This window comes from Myotis daubentonii, chromosome 12, assembly GCF_963259705.1.
Source record: "Myotis daubentonii chromosome 12, mMyoDau2.1, whole genome shotgun sequence".
Classification (NCBI taxonomy): Eukaryota; Metazoa; Chordata; class Mammalia; order Chiroptera; family Vespertilionidae; genus Myotis; species Myotis daubentonii.
The window spans coordinates 60,565,949-60,585,496 of NC_081851.1; the positions used below are offsets into that span (position 1 = coordinate 60,565,949).

Genomic DNA, 19,548 nt, shown 5'->3' on the forward strand with positions numbered 1-19,548 from the left:
ATCTGCTTATTGAGTAGATTGCACAGTGCTGGCCTTTTTCATGTTACTTTATGACACAGAGCAAGTATCTTTTCTATGCCATGGTGAATGTCAATATTCCTTTTTAAGTTTGGATGCGCTTCCAACATTTTACCCTTTGCATTTTCGATGCATGAACTATCTCAATCTCTGTAACATAAAGTTTTAGCTGGTGCCACTTCTTCTGGAGTATCTTCATCCTTCTTGTCACAACTACTTGCTTCATGCATGTCAATAAGTTCACCTGAACTTAGTTTACTAAATTCCTTTGGCTGTATGTCCGCTGTTTCTCGAACAGTGGCCATGTCAACATTCTCACAGTCAGCTATTTTCTTTCATAACTCCATTTATTCAGATTTCATTCCCAACGTTACCCAAGATTAGCACTTTTTATTTCTTTGCAGCACTTTCATCTTTGTTAGCTAACTCCTGCTTTGAATTACCAAGTTTTGTAAAAATGTCACAAGCGTATTTTCACTGGGAGACAAGGAGGCAGCACAGTTCACACTTAGCTGTTTGTGCGTGAACTGAGTAACAGTCGCTCGCTCAGTGACCACCCCACAGACTTTAAAAGAAGCGATGTGAATTAGCAGTCAGGAGAACTCATCGTAACTCCACCCACCCCCCCGAATATTCCTCTGACAGGGGCTATAACATAGAAAGATTTTAAAAGTAAAAGGAAAGAAGATAGAGGGCTGCCCGTGTAAGAAAAAACATAAAGGGAGAAAATTGTGTTTACTAAGTAATAGGACCATAAATCATTAACGCTTGTAGCATTATTTCATTTCATTTCTCTCATCCTTTTTGAAATAGAAGTTGAGGCAGATTTTTTTAATTACAGTTTTTCTCTGCAACAGGGAAAGCTAGCTGCAGCTTTTGGATAGCTATTAAATTATTGAAATATTGAATTTTTAATATTTATTTATATTTAACTCAGAGAACATTTACTGGGAACCTGCTGTAGATAAAATATATTCCTAATCTTGAGACTATATCCCAATGATGACCGAAGAGTTCCATTTTGCGGTTGCCATTTTTTGTTTTTTGTTTTAATATTGACAAAGTGGTTGTATGTCATTCCCATTTTTACATAAAATGAAGTGTTTTGTTTTTATTTGATTAATTTTGTGGACCAGATTGTGATTTGCTTATCTAATGCCACATGTCATTGATTTTGTTGTTTCCTAGCCTCTTGTTGCTGTGCCACATAGAATTCATTCAACAAGTAGAAACGTGAGAGAAGAAAAAACACGCTCGGAGATCAACTGTGAGTATGTACTATACACAGTTCATAATTTAGCATTAACAAATAAGATTTCAAGTTGTATAGTTTTGTTATAATACTTTTGCTTTATTTTCTTCCAAGTAGTTCTTTTCATTAAACCTTTTAAAGGTAAGAGTTTTTTAAGGCAGTAAGGATTTTATTCTCCTTGTTTCTAAGGAATTTTTGGCGGTGGCAGGGGAGGTGTGTTGTTACTGCTTGGGAAGAGGAATAAAGTTCCTAGAATAGGCGGAGTGAATAAATCAAGTCAATGTTCTTAAACTTCAATGTGTGTATAAGTCACCTAGAGAGCTTGTCAAAATGCAGTTTCTGATTCAGCAGATCTGGGATTCTTTACTTCTAACAACCTTCCAGGTTATGTAGATGCTGATAGTGCAAGGGCCACGCTTTGAGTGTCAAGAAGAGGTAGAAATCTGCAAACTGGCTCAATATCTGAAGAACCTGAGAGCCTTTAAAAATGGATTCTGAGCCCGGCCGGTATTGAGTACTATTGAAAATCTAACTTAAAGTACTTTTTTAATCTCGTTATCTGATTCTATTTAAAAATTATATTTTCAGGCCTTTTTTGCAAAGTACAGTTATTTCTGGATCATTTTTTACTAATTTATGTCAGTGAGTTCTCAGCTCCTAACTGCAGAGGCATCTATATGCTATTTGAAACTAGAGACCTATACCCCAGTTTTTCTGATACTGCCCTCCTCTTGGAAAAGGCCTACTATTAACAGATTAAGCTTTAACTGCTTAGACTTTCTTGGACTTTTTCTGGCTATATATTCTTTATTTAAATCTTTGGATTGTGATTAAGGTATGGTAGATAGTAAAATTAAATGTGTTTTGCCATGGAGTAACTTTTAAAATTAGTGTATCATTAAGAATCAAGAAACAGATCATGGCTTTACTCTTTTTCTTTTTTAGTTGGCCAAGTAAAATTTGATCCACCCTTAAGGAAAGAGACAGAACCACATCATGAACTTGTAAGTAGTGTAGTCTTGGAATGTTAACACTAAAAGTAAATGTTTTAATTAGTCTTTATGATATATTGGAACTGACTTAAAAGCTAGTTATTAAAAGCATTTGGGGAAATAAAAAGGTAAGTAATTCTGAAATTCAGAATAAATAAATCTGTGTTGCTGAGATTGAATATTTTCAAAATTATTTAGGAGAAACTTACTAGTTTTACCAGTCTCTAATTCAGTGTTTTTAATGCTGGCTCTTCAATTTTTTTCATTTTTATTTTTCAGTTTTTGAGTAGCTTTTGTGTATGTATTTATTAAGATAAATGCTGTAGTATTAAACTAAAATGTTTGATCAATAAAAGCCCATCTTCTCACTAAATTTTTGGACAGTCTTTTGAGCAAGCCAGTTTTTTAAACATCAGAGTAAAGTCTTATCTGTTTGGAGTACTAAAGCTCAGGAGAGAGTAGGCATACATAATAGATAAAGTTTGTCATTCATTTAAGGCTTGCTAACTGTATGAACTTTCTTTTCATGATTCTTTTTATTCATGTTTTATACTCCTTTCCAGATACATGATATATTAGATGTAGTCTTAGAAACAAAATGCTTTGCAAGTATTTGAGATGTTACTATTCTATGGAAGAATGAAACATGAGACTTAAAAAATAAACAGAATTAATCCTAATTAATTACTTTACCAAGCTCCAAATTGTGTTATTTTTTGCTTTCTTTTTAATAATGAGAAGAAAATAACTGTTAATAAGCACTAAGGGTTGAAGTGGGAACTTCCTTCTTAAATTTAATTTAACCCACTTGACTAAAGGCACACAGAGAGAATATTTAACATTAAACTTTTGGAGTTATTTTAATTCAGTATACCAGCATGGAGGAAAGAAATGTTAAAGAAAAATTCTTAAAATGATCATATTAAATACTGAAGCCTGACATTTATGTAGAAGATGGAAAAGGTTAAAAAGAAAAAGTAATTCTGATGTTTATTAATGCTAATTGTATTTTGTTAAGGCAGTTTATTTGCTCTTTTTTTAAGTGGGCATTGCATGTATTTAAATTCTGCACTAATTTAGTAACTGCATTATAGAGTAAATTCGTTGCAGCGTTGCTTTTTTAGAAACCTTTTAATATGATTTAACTTTGCATTTGCCTTAACAAAATTATGTTAGCAGGACTTACTTCAGTTAAGAGTTTCCCTTTGTGAATTTGTGGCTTTTAGTGTAAGTGTAAATAACTTGGGTTTCTTGGTCTCTGCTAAACAGCCCGACAGTGATGGTTTTTTCGACAGTTCAGAAGAAATATACTACACTGCAAGATCTAATCTGGTATTTCTCATCTTCTGATTTTCTTTGTCAGCATTGTTTTAGTCTTGTTTGTTTTATTTTTTTTCCCCAAACATTTTGTCCAATTTTAATGAACCAGTTAAAGCATTGTTTTATATATAAGATCCTGCTACATTAAGGATTATAGCAAGTTTTTCCATAACAAGTTAAATAAACATATCTACTCAAATATATTTTAATGTTACAATAAAAAATAAAAATATTTTTCTTTTTTATGAAAAACATTTAATTTTCTGACTCAAATATGAGTTTTAATTATAGTTCCCTATAAAAATGTCCAGTTTTAATGAACTAGGACCCATCCATATATATATATACATATATATATATACTCACTTATATATGTAAAACTATATATTGCATATATTATGTATATATATCATTTTAAGAAGTAATTTACCCCTCATTATCAAAGAAATCAGTCGTAGATGAAATTATAGCTCGGTCAGTAGCATTATTATAATATCCATTTTTCTCAGACCAAAATTTGGATTATAAAGCCCCCTTGAAGTTATAAATATTAAGACTATCTTACCATTAGGGAAGAAAAGATGGGACATTAGCCCTGGTGAATATTAAATAAATAATACTTTTAATAGTTACTATTACATAAATAGTTCTTTTCTACTTCTGTAGCTGGCCAGGTTGCCTTTATGCTTACTTCTAGATTTCAATTTTCTGCACTTTTCTGAATTTTCCTTATCTTTTCTTCCTCTCTGCTTCAGTAACATCTCTCTCAATTCTGGTTGATTTAAATGATTCTTAACATAAATTCTTAAATTTGTGCCCTCTAATATTTGTAGAACATAAAAGAGATTTTAGAAATAATTTTTAGCCCTAGCTAAGCTAGTTTGGCTTAGTGGATAGAGCGTTGGCCTGCAGACCAAAGAGTCCCGGGTTCAATCCCAGTCAAGGGCACGTACCTTGGTTGCAGGCTCCTCCTTGGCCCAGGCCGTGGTCGGGGCTCATGTAGGAGGCAACCAATCGATGTGTTTCTCTCACATCGATATTTCCCTCTGTCTTTCCCTCTCCCTTCCACTTTCTCGGAAAATATCCTCGGGTGAGGATTAGAAAAAAAGAAAAACGAAATAATTTCTCTTAGGGCAGTTGCTGTCTCAATGGACAAAAAATACTTGTACGTAGAAACTGTTCGCTATGCAACAAAATATGTAGTGGATTGCCAAAACTTTGCCAGGTGGTGACTTGTGGTGACTGTTGATGAGGAGAGGCTAACAGATCATTGGTATAATAGACATCAGAGAATAAGAAAAGCCTTTGGGTTAACGTGGTTTGTTTGGCTTCTGGGAGGGACTAAGATTGATTTCAGTATTGTGTAGGAGCCATTATAGGTTCTTCAGGAAGAAAGTGGATATATAAATACCTCCTGTGTTGCATGGGAATTAATGTAAAGACAGTCATTGGCACAGTTTGGAGAGATGGCAGATAGAGAGCTGAAATTATGGAGTGGTCATACTACTGCTGTAATTATGGGATTAGCTCAAAGGAGGGAGATTGAAGTAATGAAGGAGGAAATGGTAGATGGAACCATGAGATGTCATGTGTTCCCCAGGTAAGTCTCATTAAGTAAAAAGGGTAAAAAACTGCTATGGGTGATGTCTGTGTTTTGCACTCAAAGGTAGAACCAACATTGGAGGTAGGGAAGAAGCAGTTGAAAAGCAAGAAGAGTCAGTAGATGCACTGTCACAAAAGAAAGAAAGATACATCAGATGGCCCAGAGGCCAGAAAGTGAGAGGACTGAGAATTAACCGTCCAAGGACGCAAATGAGGAGGAATGTCTGAAGAAAACACTATCAGTGATTTCTGGATTGAAATTTTCTCTAGAATTGGGCCTCAGTAGGCTAGAATGACAGAAATTTGTTGTGGAAATAAAAAATTACAGAACCCAAAGTTTAGATTAATATTCTCCAGATAAGACAATTACAGCACCAGAAACACAATACCTTGGAGTTACAATATTCTTTTCTGTACCTGTGCTGAACTAGCCCCTCTCCAAATAATCAGGAATTTCTTATGAGCGAGGGAACAGTTGATGGGATCTTGTGACAGAGAGGGGCATGAGGGACAGATAATTTGTGGTAGGAGAGTGAATGAAATATTTGTCAGATCCTGACATTTATAAAATCAATCTTTAAAAAGCTCACTTCTAATGATAATAAAAGCTAACACTTATCTAAGAAGTTTTTGTATACCAGGCATTATTCTAAACACTTTAAATACATTAACTTATGTCTTACAAATGAGAGAATTTAAGGTGCAAAGAAGCTGAAATTGGTCTTGCCACTTAGCTAAATAATAGCAGAGCCGGGATTTGACCTAAGCAGCCTGGCCCAGTAATTCATACCTAAACCACTATGTAGGTACTGAATTGCAACCATGACCACTATTGGTCTCCAAAACATTTTCATCTTCCCAAACTACATCTCCTTACCCATTAAATAATAACTCTCATCCTCCCTTCCCCCAAGGCCCTGGCAGCCGTCATTCTATTTTCTGTCTCTCTGGGTTTTTTTGTACTCCAGTGACCTTATATAATTGGAATCATGCAACATTTGTCCCTTTGGGACTGGCTCCCTTTACTTAGTAAAATGTCATCACATCTTCAAGAGTCATCCATGTTGTAGCATTTGTCAGAGTTTCCTTTTTTAAGACTGAATAATATTCCATTATACATAGAGACTACATTTTGTTTATTCATTGATCGATCAGTGGGCATGAGTTGCTTTCACCTTTTGATTATTGTGAATAATGCTGCTATGAACATGGGTGTACAAATATCTGTCAAATCTGTGCTTTCCTAGGTATATAACTAGATAAGGACATGCTAGATCACATGATAATTCTACATTTAATATGTTTGGGGAACAACCATACAGTTTTCCATAGCAGCCGCATCATTTTACAGTTCCCACCAGCAGAGCACTAGGGTTCCAATTTCTCTGCTTCCATCAACACTTGTTCTTTTGTGGCAGGGGAAAGGGAGGTTTTTGTTTTTGTTTTTTAAATAATAGCCATCCTAATGGGTTTGACCTGTCCTTAGTTATTTCAGTCCCCTAATTTCATCAGTCCTAAAATTTTGGCACTGCGAACAAGATTTTATGTCTTACAAATACTTGTTGCTGGAGCCTAGAAACCACATGAACCCAGAATGTTTGGCTGTCATCTTAGTGGGCAGTTGCAGCCCTAAGTTCTTTAGGGCCCAGAAAAAACATTTGCTCCCTTATAAAAAGCCTGCTACCTAAAAGTTTGATGTCATCAGTGCTTTCTGGTTGTTTTAAGTGCTAAGTATATTTATTTATTATTTTGTAAATGAATTTTGAATGTAACACCTCAATTTTCATTACTACAATAAAATGATTTTTTTAAATCAGGCAATTATAATACGTAGAACCAGAAGAATAGAGCTTAATTTTTAGGATTGTTAGTGAATAAAAAAAAAAGTTCTTTAAATTTTAAAAGATGCCCAAGTTAAAAATAAAAACCTCATTTTAATGTGATAATTAAATAGTAACAGTTTTGCCCATAACCATACAGATGTGTTTACCTGATCTGTCTTTAAATTAGAAGATATTATTACACATCTGTTCAGCTGATGCTAATTTTTTAAAATTTGCCTGATTTTTACTGTATATTTTGGCCCATTATGATGAAAAATACATCTAAAGTTAATTGTAGGTGAAACACTATGTTAATTGCTATGGAGGAACATGAATAGGTATATAATTATTACTCTGAAGAAACTTACAGTCTACCTGCGGGAATAAGAATAAAATATGTAAGTTACAATTAAAAACATGTTAGGAAGATAATAACCAATTGATTGTTATCAATAATTATAATAAAAGTACTTTAAAATTATTACTGAATTAGGTCAAAACTGAATACAGTCTATAAAGTTATATTCTATAAAAGAAATAGTAAATGCCAACTTTACTTATTTTTAAATCTGTTAAGTTATTATTTACTAGGGGCCCGGTGCACGAAATTCGTGCACTGGGTGTGTGTGGGGGAGTGTCCCTCAGCCCAGCCTGCCCCCTCTCACATACTGGGAGCCCTCAGGCGTTGACCCCCATCACCCTCCAATCACAGGATCGGCCCCTTGCCCAGGCCTGATGCCTCTGGCCTAGGCGTCCGGCCCGGGCAGCGGGGACCCACAGCTGCAGCGGCCCCACGATCGTGGGCTTCGCTTTAGGCCCAGGCAAGGGACCCCTAGCTCCTGGGACTGCCAGCTTCGACCGTGCCCAGCTCCCATCGCTGGCTCCACCCCTACTTCCTGCTATCACTGGCCAGGGCGGCAAAGGCGCCTGATTCTCCGATCATGGCTGGGGGGCAGGGCAAAGGCGGCCCCAGGGCCGCCTTTGCCCTGCCCCCCAGCTCTTAGCTCCCCCCACCCCCCCCGGGTTTCCGATCACTGTCAGTGGCAGGGGGCTTCTTCCTGCTTTCCCTTTCGCCTCCCTGCATTGTGCCTAAGTATGCAAATTAACCACCATCTTGTTGGCAGTTAACTGCCAATCTTAGTTGGCAGTTAATTTGCATATAGCCCTGATTAGCCAATGAAAAGGGTAGCTCGTACGCCAATTACCATTTTTCTCTTTTATTAGTGTTGATTATAAAATGTATGTTGTGTGGTCACTTTTCTTATCTAATGTTGAAGACAATTTCTAAGGAGACCTCATTTCATAATTGCTCAATGGTAGCACATTCTCTAGAATGTCAAACCTAACCTAGTATTCATTTCCAAGCTTGCTGTACAGAAGTCATGTTATTCAGTTTGAGCTTCCTTAAGTCTTCTGCTTTTATTAGAATACTGACTGCTTGATCAGTATTATGACTCCACTTGCTTTTCTGACTTTTTAAGAAATAAAAACTTTTTGAATTATCCAGGATTCAATCCCTTTTTACTCCTGTAAATTATCTACCACATTAAAAGGTATCTAACGGTTTTATTTGTTCCACAATTCTCTCATTTTTTATGATAAAAAAGTTTTCCTCTTCTGTGTTCTTTTTTCTTGGGTAAAATAAATTGGTGAAGTACTTTCTCTGTGTGTTTTTGTAGCCAACTGTGTCAATTCTATTAACTTCCTGCTGTTTTCTCGTTAGGTATATAGACTGTAATCTCGTGGGGGGGGGGGGCTAATAAAAAATCAATATCTTCTTGATCATATATTTTCTTTTTCCAGTGTTCACGTCGCATCCTTTTATTCTTTTTCATTTTTTTCTGGCACCATATTTTCTTAGAGACTTTATCCTACGTTTAGAAATACAACCCCATTCATTAAAACGAACCATGGAAATTAAGACTTTGTGGCTCAGAAGGATATTTTAATTGAGCTGGGTAGACCATCTTAAATTTTTGTTATGTTGAATCTGTAATAGGCTATTGCATGTTTTCAGTCCATGTTGTTGACCTTGACTATGTTGTTAAGTATTGTCATTCACTAATAGGTTGATGCCTGATTTATGCAACTAATATTTTTATGTCTGTCCTAACATGTTCAAATGTATTCTTATTTAGCCCATGTTTAACTCATCTAGGGTATATTTTGAGTGCTTTTCCAAGAATAATTTTGGTAGTATTTTCTGTTACAGAATAGCTTTCAAGTCCTTTTAAAAAGGGTTGTAGATCAGTTTTTCTTAGACTGCCCTAAAGATACATAAATAATTACTAACTTTGCCCAGGTTTCACATTTTTTTTCTTTCCTATTTCTTTTCATTTTTCTTGTCTGATTTACTATCTGTATTCTTGCTATTTATAATAGGTGCTTGGTAAATAATAGCTGAATTAAAGAGGATTAGATAATTAATAGAAGGACTTAGTGTAATTTTTTTACTTGATGACGTGGCCAGTACATTGTTTATATTCCATGTTCGCTAAAACGTAACAGAACTTGATTTACAGAGAAGGAATTTATAAAGAACCAAGCCCCTTGCAATCTTAGCTCTCCTGGGAGGGCTTCACATATGGCCCAGGGAATCACCAGACTTGGATCTGTCTGCAGAGGGTGTTAGCTGTTTTTAAACTCTTCTCTTACCTTCTTAAGTACACTGATGGTCTCAGTTTATTTTTTCCCCAGTCATTGTCATCAACCTGGTAGTTGTCACGTCTGCATTTAAGCAACAGAAGTATATGCTTTGAGAAGCTGTCATTTGATTTAAGGTTTAAGAGATTATTGGCTAAAGATATTGCTGGTCTGTAGAGGGCCCAGTTATCTACAGCTGAAGAAAACAAACTTGAATTGGAAAGTAAATTCATTGAGATAGTACTTCTCTTTACCGATTATCAATGTTTAAAAGTTCCGTGTAAAGTCATGACCAATTAAATTGTTCACTATAATAATGTGTGACTGTCTCATAATAACAGTGATTTTATTATATTAAGATCTATCATTAATTTGAGAATAGGTATCCCTTTTCATTAGAATTTCATGTGATACCAGTGTGACAGTTGACTAATCTTTTTTGTTTATGATATATTATCTTTTCTCTCACTAGTAAGAATATTCATTATGCATGGAAGAACACAAATATTGAAGACAAAATTAGATATTTATTTTCATCAGATATTATTTTGACAGATCTTGTAATACTTAAATGTTAAAGTACTTTTCATTTAAATGTAATGTATTGCTTAGAATCCTCTCAGGATTCTAGGCTTAGCAGTATTTGGACCTAGAATTATTTTAATGTATATATTAACTAGAGGCCCAATGCACGAATTTGTGCAAGGGGGCTCGGCCCTTGCAGCCCCGACTTCGTCCAGAAGGACTCCGGTCTAATTAGCATATTACACTTATATTATTATAGATGAGGCTGAAGTGTTAGTTATGTGTTTATAGGAAAATAAACAAATAGCATCTGAACAAGCATTTACTTAGGGCCTCGTTAATATGTGCCAGTTGTTATGCTAGACCTTGGGCTGTAGGGAAGAAAGATGGATTTAACAATTTCCCTTTGTTTGAGGAGCTCACAGCCTGGCAACTATTTTTATAGACTTGTAATAAATTAATTAAAATGCAGAGTAATTGCTGGAGAAGAACTATGTATTAAATGCATCGGAGACTTGGAGAAGGTTGCAGCTATCTTACTTGACAGTCTTGGAAGGCTGCTAACAGCACTCTAAGTATATTATATTCTAGTAAAAATAAAATTCACTTGAAATGTTAAATATTCCCCCTTTATTATTAAAATAGTGCTTGAGATACATAGGCTTTAAGAAGGAGAGGAGAAAAGGAGACTCTGCTTTCCATTATTGTTGGAAAGCATTTTTCTTTTTGGTCTCAAGGTGTTTGTGTTGAGCACATATATATTGTTTGTACCTTTAAATTTCAATTCTGAATTCTACAACATGCAGCATTTAGTGAGAATGTTTAAATAGCTGATGAACTGCCTTAATGATATTGAAGTTTTGCTACTTACACTTAACTCTTTAAAATATGTTAAAAGCCCTAACATACAATTTATAATCTTTGGCAAATCCATATATATATATATATATTACTTTAAAAGAATACCCTATTTTATTTCTTTAAAAATTACTACCTGCATAAAGCAGTAGTAGCAACGTGTGAATAGACATAATTATTGCAGCTCGTACAGACCAAGATTTTTGTTGCTTGCTCCCTTCTGTAATCATTTTTGCTTCATTAGAGCTTGAGAATAAAGACTTTATTTGAACTTTTTCTAAAAGCTGACTTTACAAATGTTAATTACAATAGCAATATCCTTAAATGAAACTTGCATATATTATTTAAATGAGTTCCCAGAAAAATATTGAACTTTCCTTTTATTGTTGCAAGTCCTACCATGCCTTCTTTTTAAGAACATACAGCAATACAGATTTATTTGAAGTTTGGGGTTTCTGCTTTAAAACTAATGTATATTATGTGTCGTGATTTGTAAGATACTACTGTTTTACTAAATATTTTGTTTTATACTATTAGGATCTACAACTAGAATATGGACAAGGACACCAAGGTAGTTACTTTTTAGGTGCAAACAAGTAAGTAAAGTTCTTTTAAAATTAAATTTAAATCAGGAATAATTAAGTTGCCTTAAAATATTATATCTTAATAATTACAATACTAAATAATTAGAGTAGTAAAATAGTTGGTAGATATATTTCATAAAATACTTTTAACTTTGTTTTACTGCTACTTTGCTAATCATTTAATCAATAATTGTTATAATGGAGACAATCACCTTAAATTTTTTACATCAAACTACTTTGTAGATCTCTAGAGAAAACTAAGTATATTCCAAATGAGGATAAATATATGTTTGAGAAATTTATTTTTTTATTTGTAAAGACTTGTCTGTTCCTTATAAAACTTGCTTTGGTATGTCTCTTAGATGTGTTGGCCTCTGAAAACAGCTGGAAATATTCACACTGTTTAGAAATCTTAATATTTTAGCTGGTAAGAGTCTTTTAAAAAGTGAACAGTAATTAAAATGTGTCTAAAGTTTTGAAAGGTATTTATGCAAGAAATAAACCCAAATTATTCAAGGCCTACTCTACACCACGCACTAAGGTGTAACAATTTCAGTTGTTCATAAGCCCGAGTTAGCAAGGTATGGAGACCAGACTCTGCTATTCCCCGTAGATTTTCTTATTGTGCTCTCATTCCTTCAACCCTCCCCCAAAGGCCCTCATTAAATGATTTTATTCCCCCGCCTCCAAAAAGTTAATATTATAAGGAAATATTATTTAAGTTGCCAAAACCTCCCAGCAATGTAGATATTTTAATAATCAGATCAAATTAAAATTTCAAAATATTTCAGTTGCTTTAGAGAGTTGAGACATACACACAGACACACACCCTTATTTTAAGTTAAACAGTTGACAAAGGGTGACTAAAGACAAGTAGCTCAGATTTAGTGATTATAGTGCAAAATCATGTCTCTTTCTTTAAATAAATGAATCATTTAAATATGTTTTTCAACACAGAAAAAAGGCGTTGAATGACAACCTAGAGAAATGCCTTAGTTTTTATTTAAACAACTTCATTTAAGTACTGTGAGGTGTTTTTTTATTAAATTATTAATAGTAACATTATTTATATTTCCTAAATGGAAAATAAGTGTGAAATTCTCCTGGTAGAAAAATGAAATTCTATCTAAATAATAACTAGTCGCTATTTATAGTTTGTCCTGATTTGTTGATGGACAACAAAGGAAAGTTTGTCTCATAGTGAGTTAGCAAATGAAAATTTTATGTATTTTTTGTTATTTTGTCTAAATTTGAGGTCACTGGTTTAAGGCCCTTGTTAGTAAATTTCGATATATTTTAAGAGACTGGAAAATTTGGAAAGATATTTTATTTACCTTTCTTGGACTCATTTAAAATATACTTTTAAATGGCATACTTGCAAAAATAACCAAAAAAATATTATATATATGGTCCATCTCTAAATGATTTTCCAGATTCCTTAGTTTCCATTTTCTGATTTTTAGCTGTTAGACATTTTCATAGTATATGGTTACTTTGGCTAGGTAAAATATTAATAATTTGCCCAACCTTCATTTTTTTGATTAATTGGATCCCTGCTTAAGGAACTGTATTCTTTATAACGAATTACTGGCAAGGTAGGTTGGCCAAAAGTTTGACCTTTGGCTGTGTTTCGTGTACAGGTACATATACATACATGTGACATGAGCATGGATGTAGCACTTCTCTTACTGTACTGATATGTCTGCTTTATCCTTGTGACTAGACAGTGTGTTAAAACTCACAGGGTTTCCTGCTTTCTCCATAGGTGATCAGGCAAACAGATTTTCATTTCTGGGTTTCTACCTATTACAGACCATGTGGCAGCTATCTAAGATAGTTGCTATTTTTAAATAAATGCCTATATATTTTGACTTATTGAGCGGTTTTCTTTTCTTTTGAATTATATTATTATTGAGGTCAACTTTTCTGACCATTTAAAACCAACAATATTTTTTTTTAAAGTTTTAAATTATTTTTAATTTTTTAATGTAGCGCAAAAATTCTAAAGATAAATTCTCTTTTAAAAAAGACCTAAATAGTAGTGAAAAGAGTAAATTGAATTACACAATTCCTGGCACAATCGAATGTAGTAGTAGTAAAGACCAGAATTGTCTCTTTCTGTAAGCCATGAGACTTCTCTGGTAAAATGGGGATTACAATAGTACCTTCTTTTGGGGGTGAAATGGAATAGTCATTGTAAAACATTTGGCATATTTATGGTTTAGTAAGTACTTACTAGTTGCTCTTATTTGTAGTATTTACTCAGTAATTGTTGATTGTAAGATCAAGTGAATATAAGTAAATAAAACTGCTCTTTTGGTTTTAGAGAAACAGGGAGTGGTTTTGTTTTCAAATATAATCAAGGCAGTACTTTATAGATTGTTTTGAACCAGTTAGACAATTTTGAAAGACTTGAGTAGTCAGCAGCATGAATTCCTTAGTTAATTCAAATATGCTAAGTATTTTTGGCAGTTTTGTGGGGGTTTTTTACTTCCATATTATTTTCTTCACATGATCAGTTAAAACTATATTTGCATACAGTTCCATTTTTAATCCTATTCAAATTTTTAAATCATTTTAGGTTGATTTAGTAATTGAGTATCTGAGGGCATCATTTTTGTTTTGTTCATTACTTTCTAAAAATTCCATAATAGAATAATGAAGTGAACTAGTGAATAGTGACATTGTTTATTGTATGGTACCCAGTCTTGATGGTTAAATCAGCATCACATTTTTCTCCAGTGCTCTCCAGATATAGTACTTACTGTAAATTAACATTTTAGCAAATTTAGCCATGTTTTATCTTCTCCTTCACAATGCCTGAAAAGCAAATGTATTCTACTTTTCATTAATACTTAATGAAATCTTTAACTTTATCAACAAAAAAGTCTTAACACATAGTAGGAGATTTATAAGTAAATGAATAAAAAATATATATGGGTTCGTAAGCCATAAATTAGCCACTTTTTCATGTTTTCTTATTCAGCTTTTTTCTCTTATTCTTAGAGAACCTAGAAAAGTGGAATGCCATATAAGTTCAATTACACAGGGTAACTAAAAATAAACTACATTTAAATTCTCCTCTTAGTTATTCTCAAATCTTGATATTCCCTACTGGAAAAAAAATGCTTCAAAAAATATTGTCATATGCTCAAGAAAATGTTTTTCTTTTCACATCTTCTGAAGGAATATGAAAGCCCACTGTATAGTTCAAAAATATTATGTTTAATTCAGTAAAATAGTTTAAAGCAGCACTTCTTAAAATTTTAGTCTCAGAATCCTTTTACAGACTTAAAATACTATTGAGGATTCCAATGAGTTTTTGTTAATATAGGTTATAACTGTCAATATTTATGTTATTAGAAATGTACACAGAACTTTTCAAAATATTTATTCTAATTGTAATATACTCATTACATGTTATAAATAACATTTTTGGTGTATTACAATTGTTTTTTATTATTTAGGACCAATTCACGTGCCACCTTTATGGCACCTCCTTCCTAATTCCACTCAGTTCTTCTCATGAGAATTAGAAGCAACAAATAATTGCAAGAAGGTTTTATATAGGTCAGTGTAATACAACAAACTTTTTGTTGAGGCCCACTAATAACATTTTTTATGAAAAATAGCTATTTTTTTCTGAAATAAAATACCATTAGTAAGAAAAGTACATTGATATTTTTTTTTGCATATCTCCTTAATGTTTGGCTTAAATGAAGACAGCTGGCTTCTCATGTCTGTTGCTAATCTGTTGTGATATCTATATATATAAAACCCTAAACAACTGTTACAACCGGATGACCGGCCGGTAGCTATGATGCACACTGACCACCAGGGGGCAGACGCTCAATGCAGGAACTGCCCCCTGGTGGTCAGTGGGTTCCCACAGCCAACCTTCCCCGCCGGCTGGCCCCACCTGTGCACAAATATGTGCACTGGCCTCTAGTGTTCTTTGTAGTCTAGAAAACTAGAGTTCCATTTTCAATGAAAGAATAAAAGTGAAAAGGTAAACACTTTAATATTATGAAAATAGTGTTGACCTTGCAGACCTTCTACAGGAGACTAAGACCCCCAGGATCTCCAGACCACATTTTGAGAATTGTGGGTTTAAAGAAATGTTGTTTAGTCGATAATAATAAAAAAACCAAACACTAATTGAATACTTACTATGTTCTAAATTACTATTCTAAGCATTTTACCTATATTAATGCATTATATCTTCAGATATATAAACATTTGACATCATGTATATTGTAATTCCCATTTTACTGATGTGGAAACTGAAGCATAGGGAAATCAAAGTGACTTATTGCGGGCCATGCAGCTTCCAGTGGCCGAGGCAGGAGTCAGACTCAGGCTGACTTTGCTTCACAACCCAGCACCGTTTTGCTAAGCTGCCTTTAGACAGAGATGCGCCTGCCTTCCTGGTGGTGGGCCGGAAAGAGCTTTGTGATTAAGGTGATACATTGACTGAAGAACCTCACTTTTTTTATCTGCAAAGTAGCATCCAGATTTAGAACTTCATCATTTTCAAAGTTAGATCATTCAGCTGGCCTAATTAAAATTTGATGGCTAAACTATATTCAATTAATTGCTTATACCACCTTTCAGTTTCTCTGGTTTTACATTTTGATAATCCTAACGGCAGTTTTCCCCCAATATATATATGAAAGAAAAATGATTAGAAGGTACTACCTTCTAACTTTTGAGAGAGTAAATTTTCTGCTGAATACTTTTACCTTAGTCACCATATTTCTCTCTGTTCCATTAGTTTTAAGGAGACTATTGATATTTTATGCTTGAAGAGTATAATATAGGAGATACGCTGCATGAGCTTGCAGTGGAAAGAAGTAAAGGGACTTTAGAAATGCCATTGGTTCTCTCTTCGCTTCCTGAATAGCAGGTTTTATAAATTGCTTCCAATGATAAAACCCTCGCACCTGGCCTGATCCAGGCTTAGTCTCCCAAAAGTGTAAATGTGTTTGCCAGTCCACCACTGGAGAGCAGATGTTCAGGTAAGTGAGTGTGTTCTGTGGAAACAGAGTGCTACTACATTCATGTATTCACATCACATGCATGCATGCTTCTGCAGAGAGAGCCAACATGTTGAGTTTCATTTTGTAGGCTTGCCTGAGAGCATGATGTTTTTTAAAGTGTGTCACCTTCCTTATTTTAAGAAAAAGGAAATGTAATTTCAGGTGTCACGTAAATATTCCGGGTCAGTTTGAATCCTGGAAGCTCCTGACCATGACCCTGCAGTTATTGCTGTCAGTCCTGTTGTGACATTTTGTGGTGGGTTGTCCTCTGTTTGCATTGGCAATTTTCAGTAAACATTAGGGTTTGTTTTGTTCATTTAAGATACATATGTAAAGACATTAGCAACAGGAAATAGAGGTAGCTCATTAAATTAACTTGATGTTTGATGGTATAGAGATGATCATTGTAGCATATTCCTAATAAATCTTAAGTAAAAAATGTTGTGGATAAGGTCAAAATGATGAAGATATATACTTACTGCTTGCTTAATTCACATTAATTTTTTTTTCTTTTAAGGAGTCTTCTCAAGTCTGTTGAGGAAGAATTACATCAGCGGTAATTTTACTTTTTGTTTTGTTTTTTTAATCCTTACCTGAGGAATGAGGATATTTTTTCCATTGATTTTTTTTTTTTTTTTTACAGAGAGTAGAAGGGAGGGGGAAGGAGAGAGAGAGAAACATGGATGTGAGAGAGACGTTGATTGGTTGCCTCCCACATGCAGTCTGACTGGGGGTGGGGATGGAACCTGCAACCCAGGTACATGCTCTTGACCGGGAATTGAACCCTGAGACCCTCTGGTGCACAGGCCGGTGCTCTAACCACTTAGCACACCAGCCAGGGTGGTAATTTTACTTTTTAATTAAGCTTAAAATACTTGGTCACAGATGAGTCGTCTGTTTGTTCCCTTCTCTGACATGTGGCCTTAAGGTCATTTTGTTGTTACTGGTGTTTGATTCTGTAAACATATAGAAGTAAAATTCTGTCTTGCAGTTTTCTAAAATTTCTTCTGAAGCTATTTTGGTCAAGTTCACTTAGTAACAATGGAACTATCCTTCTTTATCTTTAGAGGGCATGTGGCACATTTAGAAGATGATGAAGGGGATGATGATGAATCTAAACAGTACGTTCTGTTTTGATTTTTAGTAAAAGAGAAAGTATCATGTGCTCTGATTTCATAAGTCTGACAGCCTAATATTGACAGTAATTTTAATGTCATTGGTAATGTAGTATTATGGGTTCTAGCACAGTTTCTTTCCTTTTTATGTTTTAGTTGTATTAGTCTGCTCCATCATCCTTAATAATATACCATAGATTGGTGGTTTAAACAAAATTTATTTCTCACAGTTCTGGAGTCTGGGAAGTTTAAGCTCAAGGTGCTGACCAGTTTAATTCCTGGTGAGAGCTCTCTTCCAAGCTTGCAGACAGCTGCCTTCTCACCATGTCCTCAGACGGGCTTTCCTCAGTGTGTACATGTAGAGAGAGGACTCTTTCCCTCTTCTTATAAAGCCACTAATCCTGTTCAATTAGGACTGGACTCGTAAGATCTCAGTTAACTTTCATTACCTCCCAAAAGCACTATCTGCAGATATGATCACATCAACTTTAGGACCTCAACATACAATTTTGAGGGGACACAGTTCAGTCCATATTATTGTGCCCCTCGTCCCCCAAAATTTATGTCCTTAACACATGCAAAATACAGTCATTCTAAAAGGCTTAGCTCTTTCCAGCATCAACTCTAAAGTCGTAATAAATCAATTCAATTAGATCTATGGATCACCTTCAGAATTGTTTTTTCGCTCTTCTTGAAGAGTAGTGCACTTTCGGAAACCTCTGTCCATCCTGTTCTATAAAGTCCAAGGAGTTTGCAGCCTTCCTTTGTTTTTGTCTCATCTCCAGCCCCTTCCGTTCAAGCTGCCGGTGTTTGTGCTGGTAAAATCCCATAAATTCCATATTGAGTGACAGTCCAGCCACACCCTTGATGCTTTCTTCAGAACATGCTTTCTCATGCAATCCGTTTGTGAGCTAATATGGATAGGCTGAGAATTTTTCAAACTTCAAGTTCTAGTTTCTCTTTTCTTGGCATTTTTTTCTTTAGTTCATCTCTTTCATTTCATTATAAGCAAGCCACTCCTTTAGCACTTTGTTTAGAAATCTCAGGTAAATATCCAATTTCATTACTTTGAATTTTTACCTTAAACAAAACACCAGGACATAATTCAGCCAATTTTTTCCTTTATAATAAAGGTCACCTTTCCTCCAGTTTCCAGTAACATTTCCGTTAAAGACCCAACCACAGTGGCCTTTAACTGCATTCTGTTGATGATTATTTATGTACTAGAAGCCCGGTGCATGAAAATCGTGCACTCTGGAGGGGAGGGGGGTCTCTCACAATTCAGGAGCTCCGCAATCAATCGCCCCAAAGGAGTAGGCCCCGCCCACCCAACTGGGGCTCTGTGATGGATCACCCCCGCAGAGGGAAGCCCCGCCCACCTGCCACAGCCCACCGGTCAGTGGCCTGGGCCTCCCTCTTTGGGGCAGTCGTGGAGCCCCCTGATTGATTGATCACCCCACCGGCCAGTGGCCTGGGCCTCCCTCTGCAGGGTGATCATGGGGCGACGGCAGGCCCCCAACCAATCTCATCGCACCCACCTTGGCTGGCCTGGCGCCAGTGTCTGTCATAGTGTGGTTGTCCAGACAGTTGTTCTGCTGTTTGGTCAATTTGCATATTATGCTTTTATTGTTATAGATTCTGTAAGAAGATGGGAGCTTTCTCACAAGCTCTCTCCTCTTTTCTTTTTTTGACTTCTAACCAGGCTCACTTTTTAAAAAAATACTATATAATAAAAGCCTAATATGCTAAGTGTCCAGTTCGTTCAACCAATCAAAGC

General features: G+C 34.9%; 1 protein-coding gene across 10 annotated transcripts in view; it reads left to right on the forward strand.

Moving 5' to 3' along the window:
• Positions 1–19,548, forward strand: part of MAP4K3 (mitogen-activated protein kinase kinase kinase kinase 3) — a 112,810-nt gene that overhangs the window by 65,589 nt on the left and 27,673 nt on the right. For 7 of the 10 annotated variants that reach the window (XR_009448001.1, XM_059660031.1, XM_059660037.1 and 4 more), the window contains 6 exons: positions 1,207–1,285; positions 2,216–2,274; positions 3,532–3,594; positions 11,571–11,629; positions 17,174–17,212; positions 17,724–17,777. Coding sequence is in view for 9 of the 10 variants with exons in the window: in XM_059660031.1 (XP_059516014.1) it covers positions 1,207–1,285; positions 2,216–2,274; positions 3,532–3,594; positions 11,571–11,629; positions 17,174–17,212; positions 17,724–17,777 (353 nt within the window). In the remaining variant the exon portion in view is untranslated. The remainder of the gene's footprint in view (positions 1–1,206; positions 1,286–2,215; positions 2,275–3,531; positions 3,595–11,570; positions 11,630–17,173; positions 17,213–17,723; positions 17,778–19,548) is intronic. The other 3 variants (XM_059660032.1, XM_059660034.1, XM_059660035.1) reach the window with 3 other exon arrangements.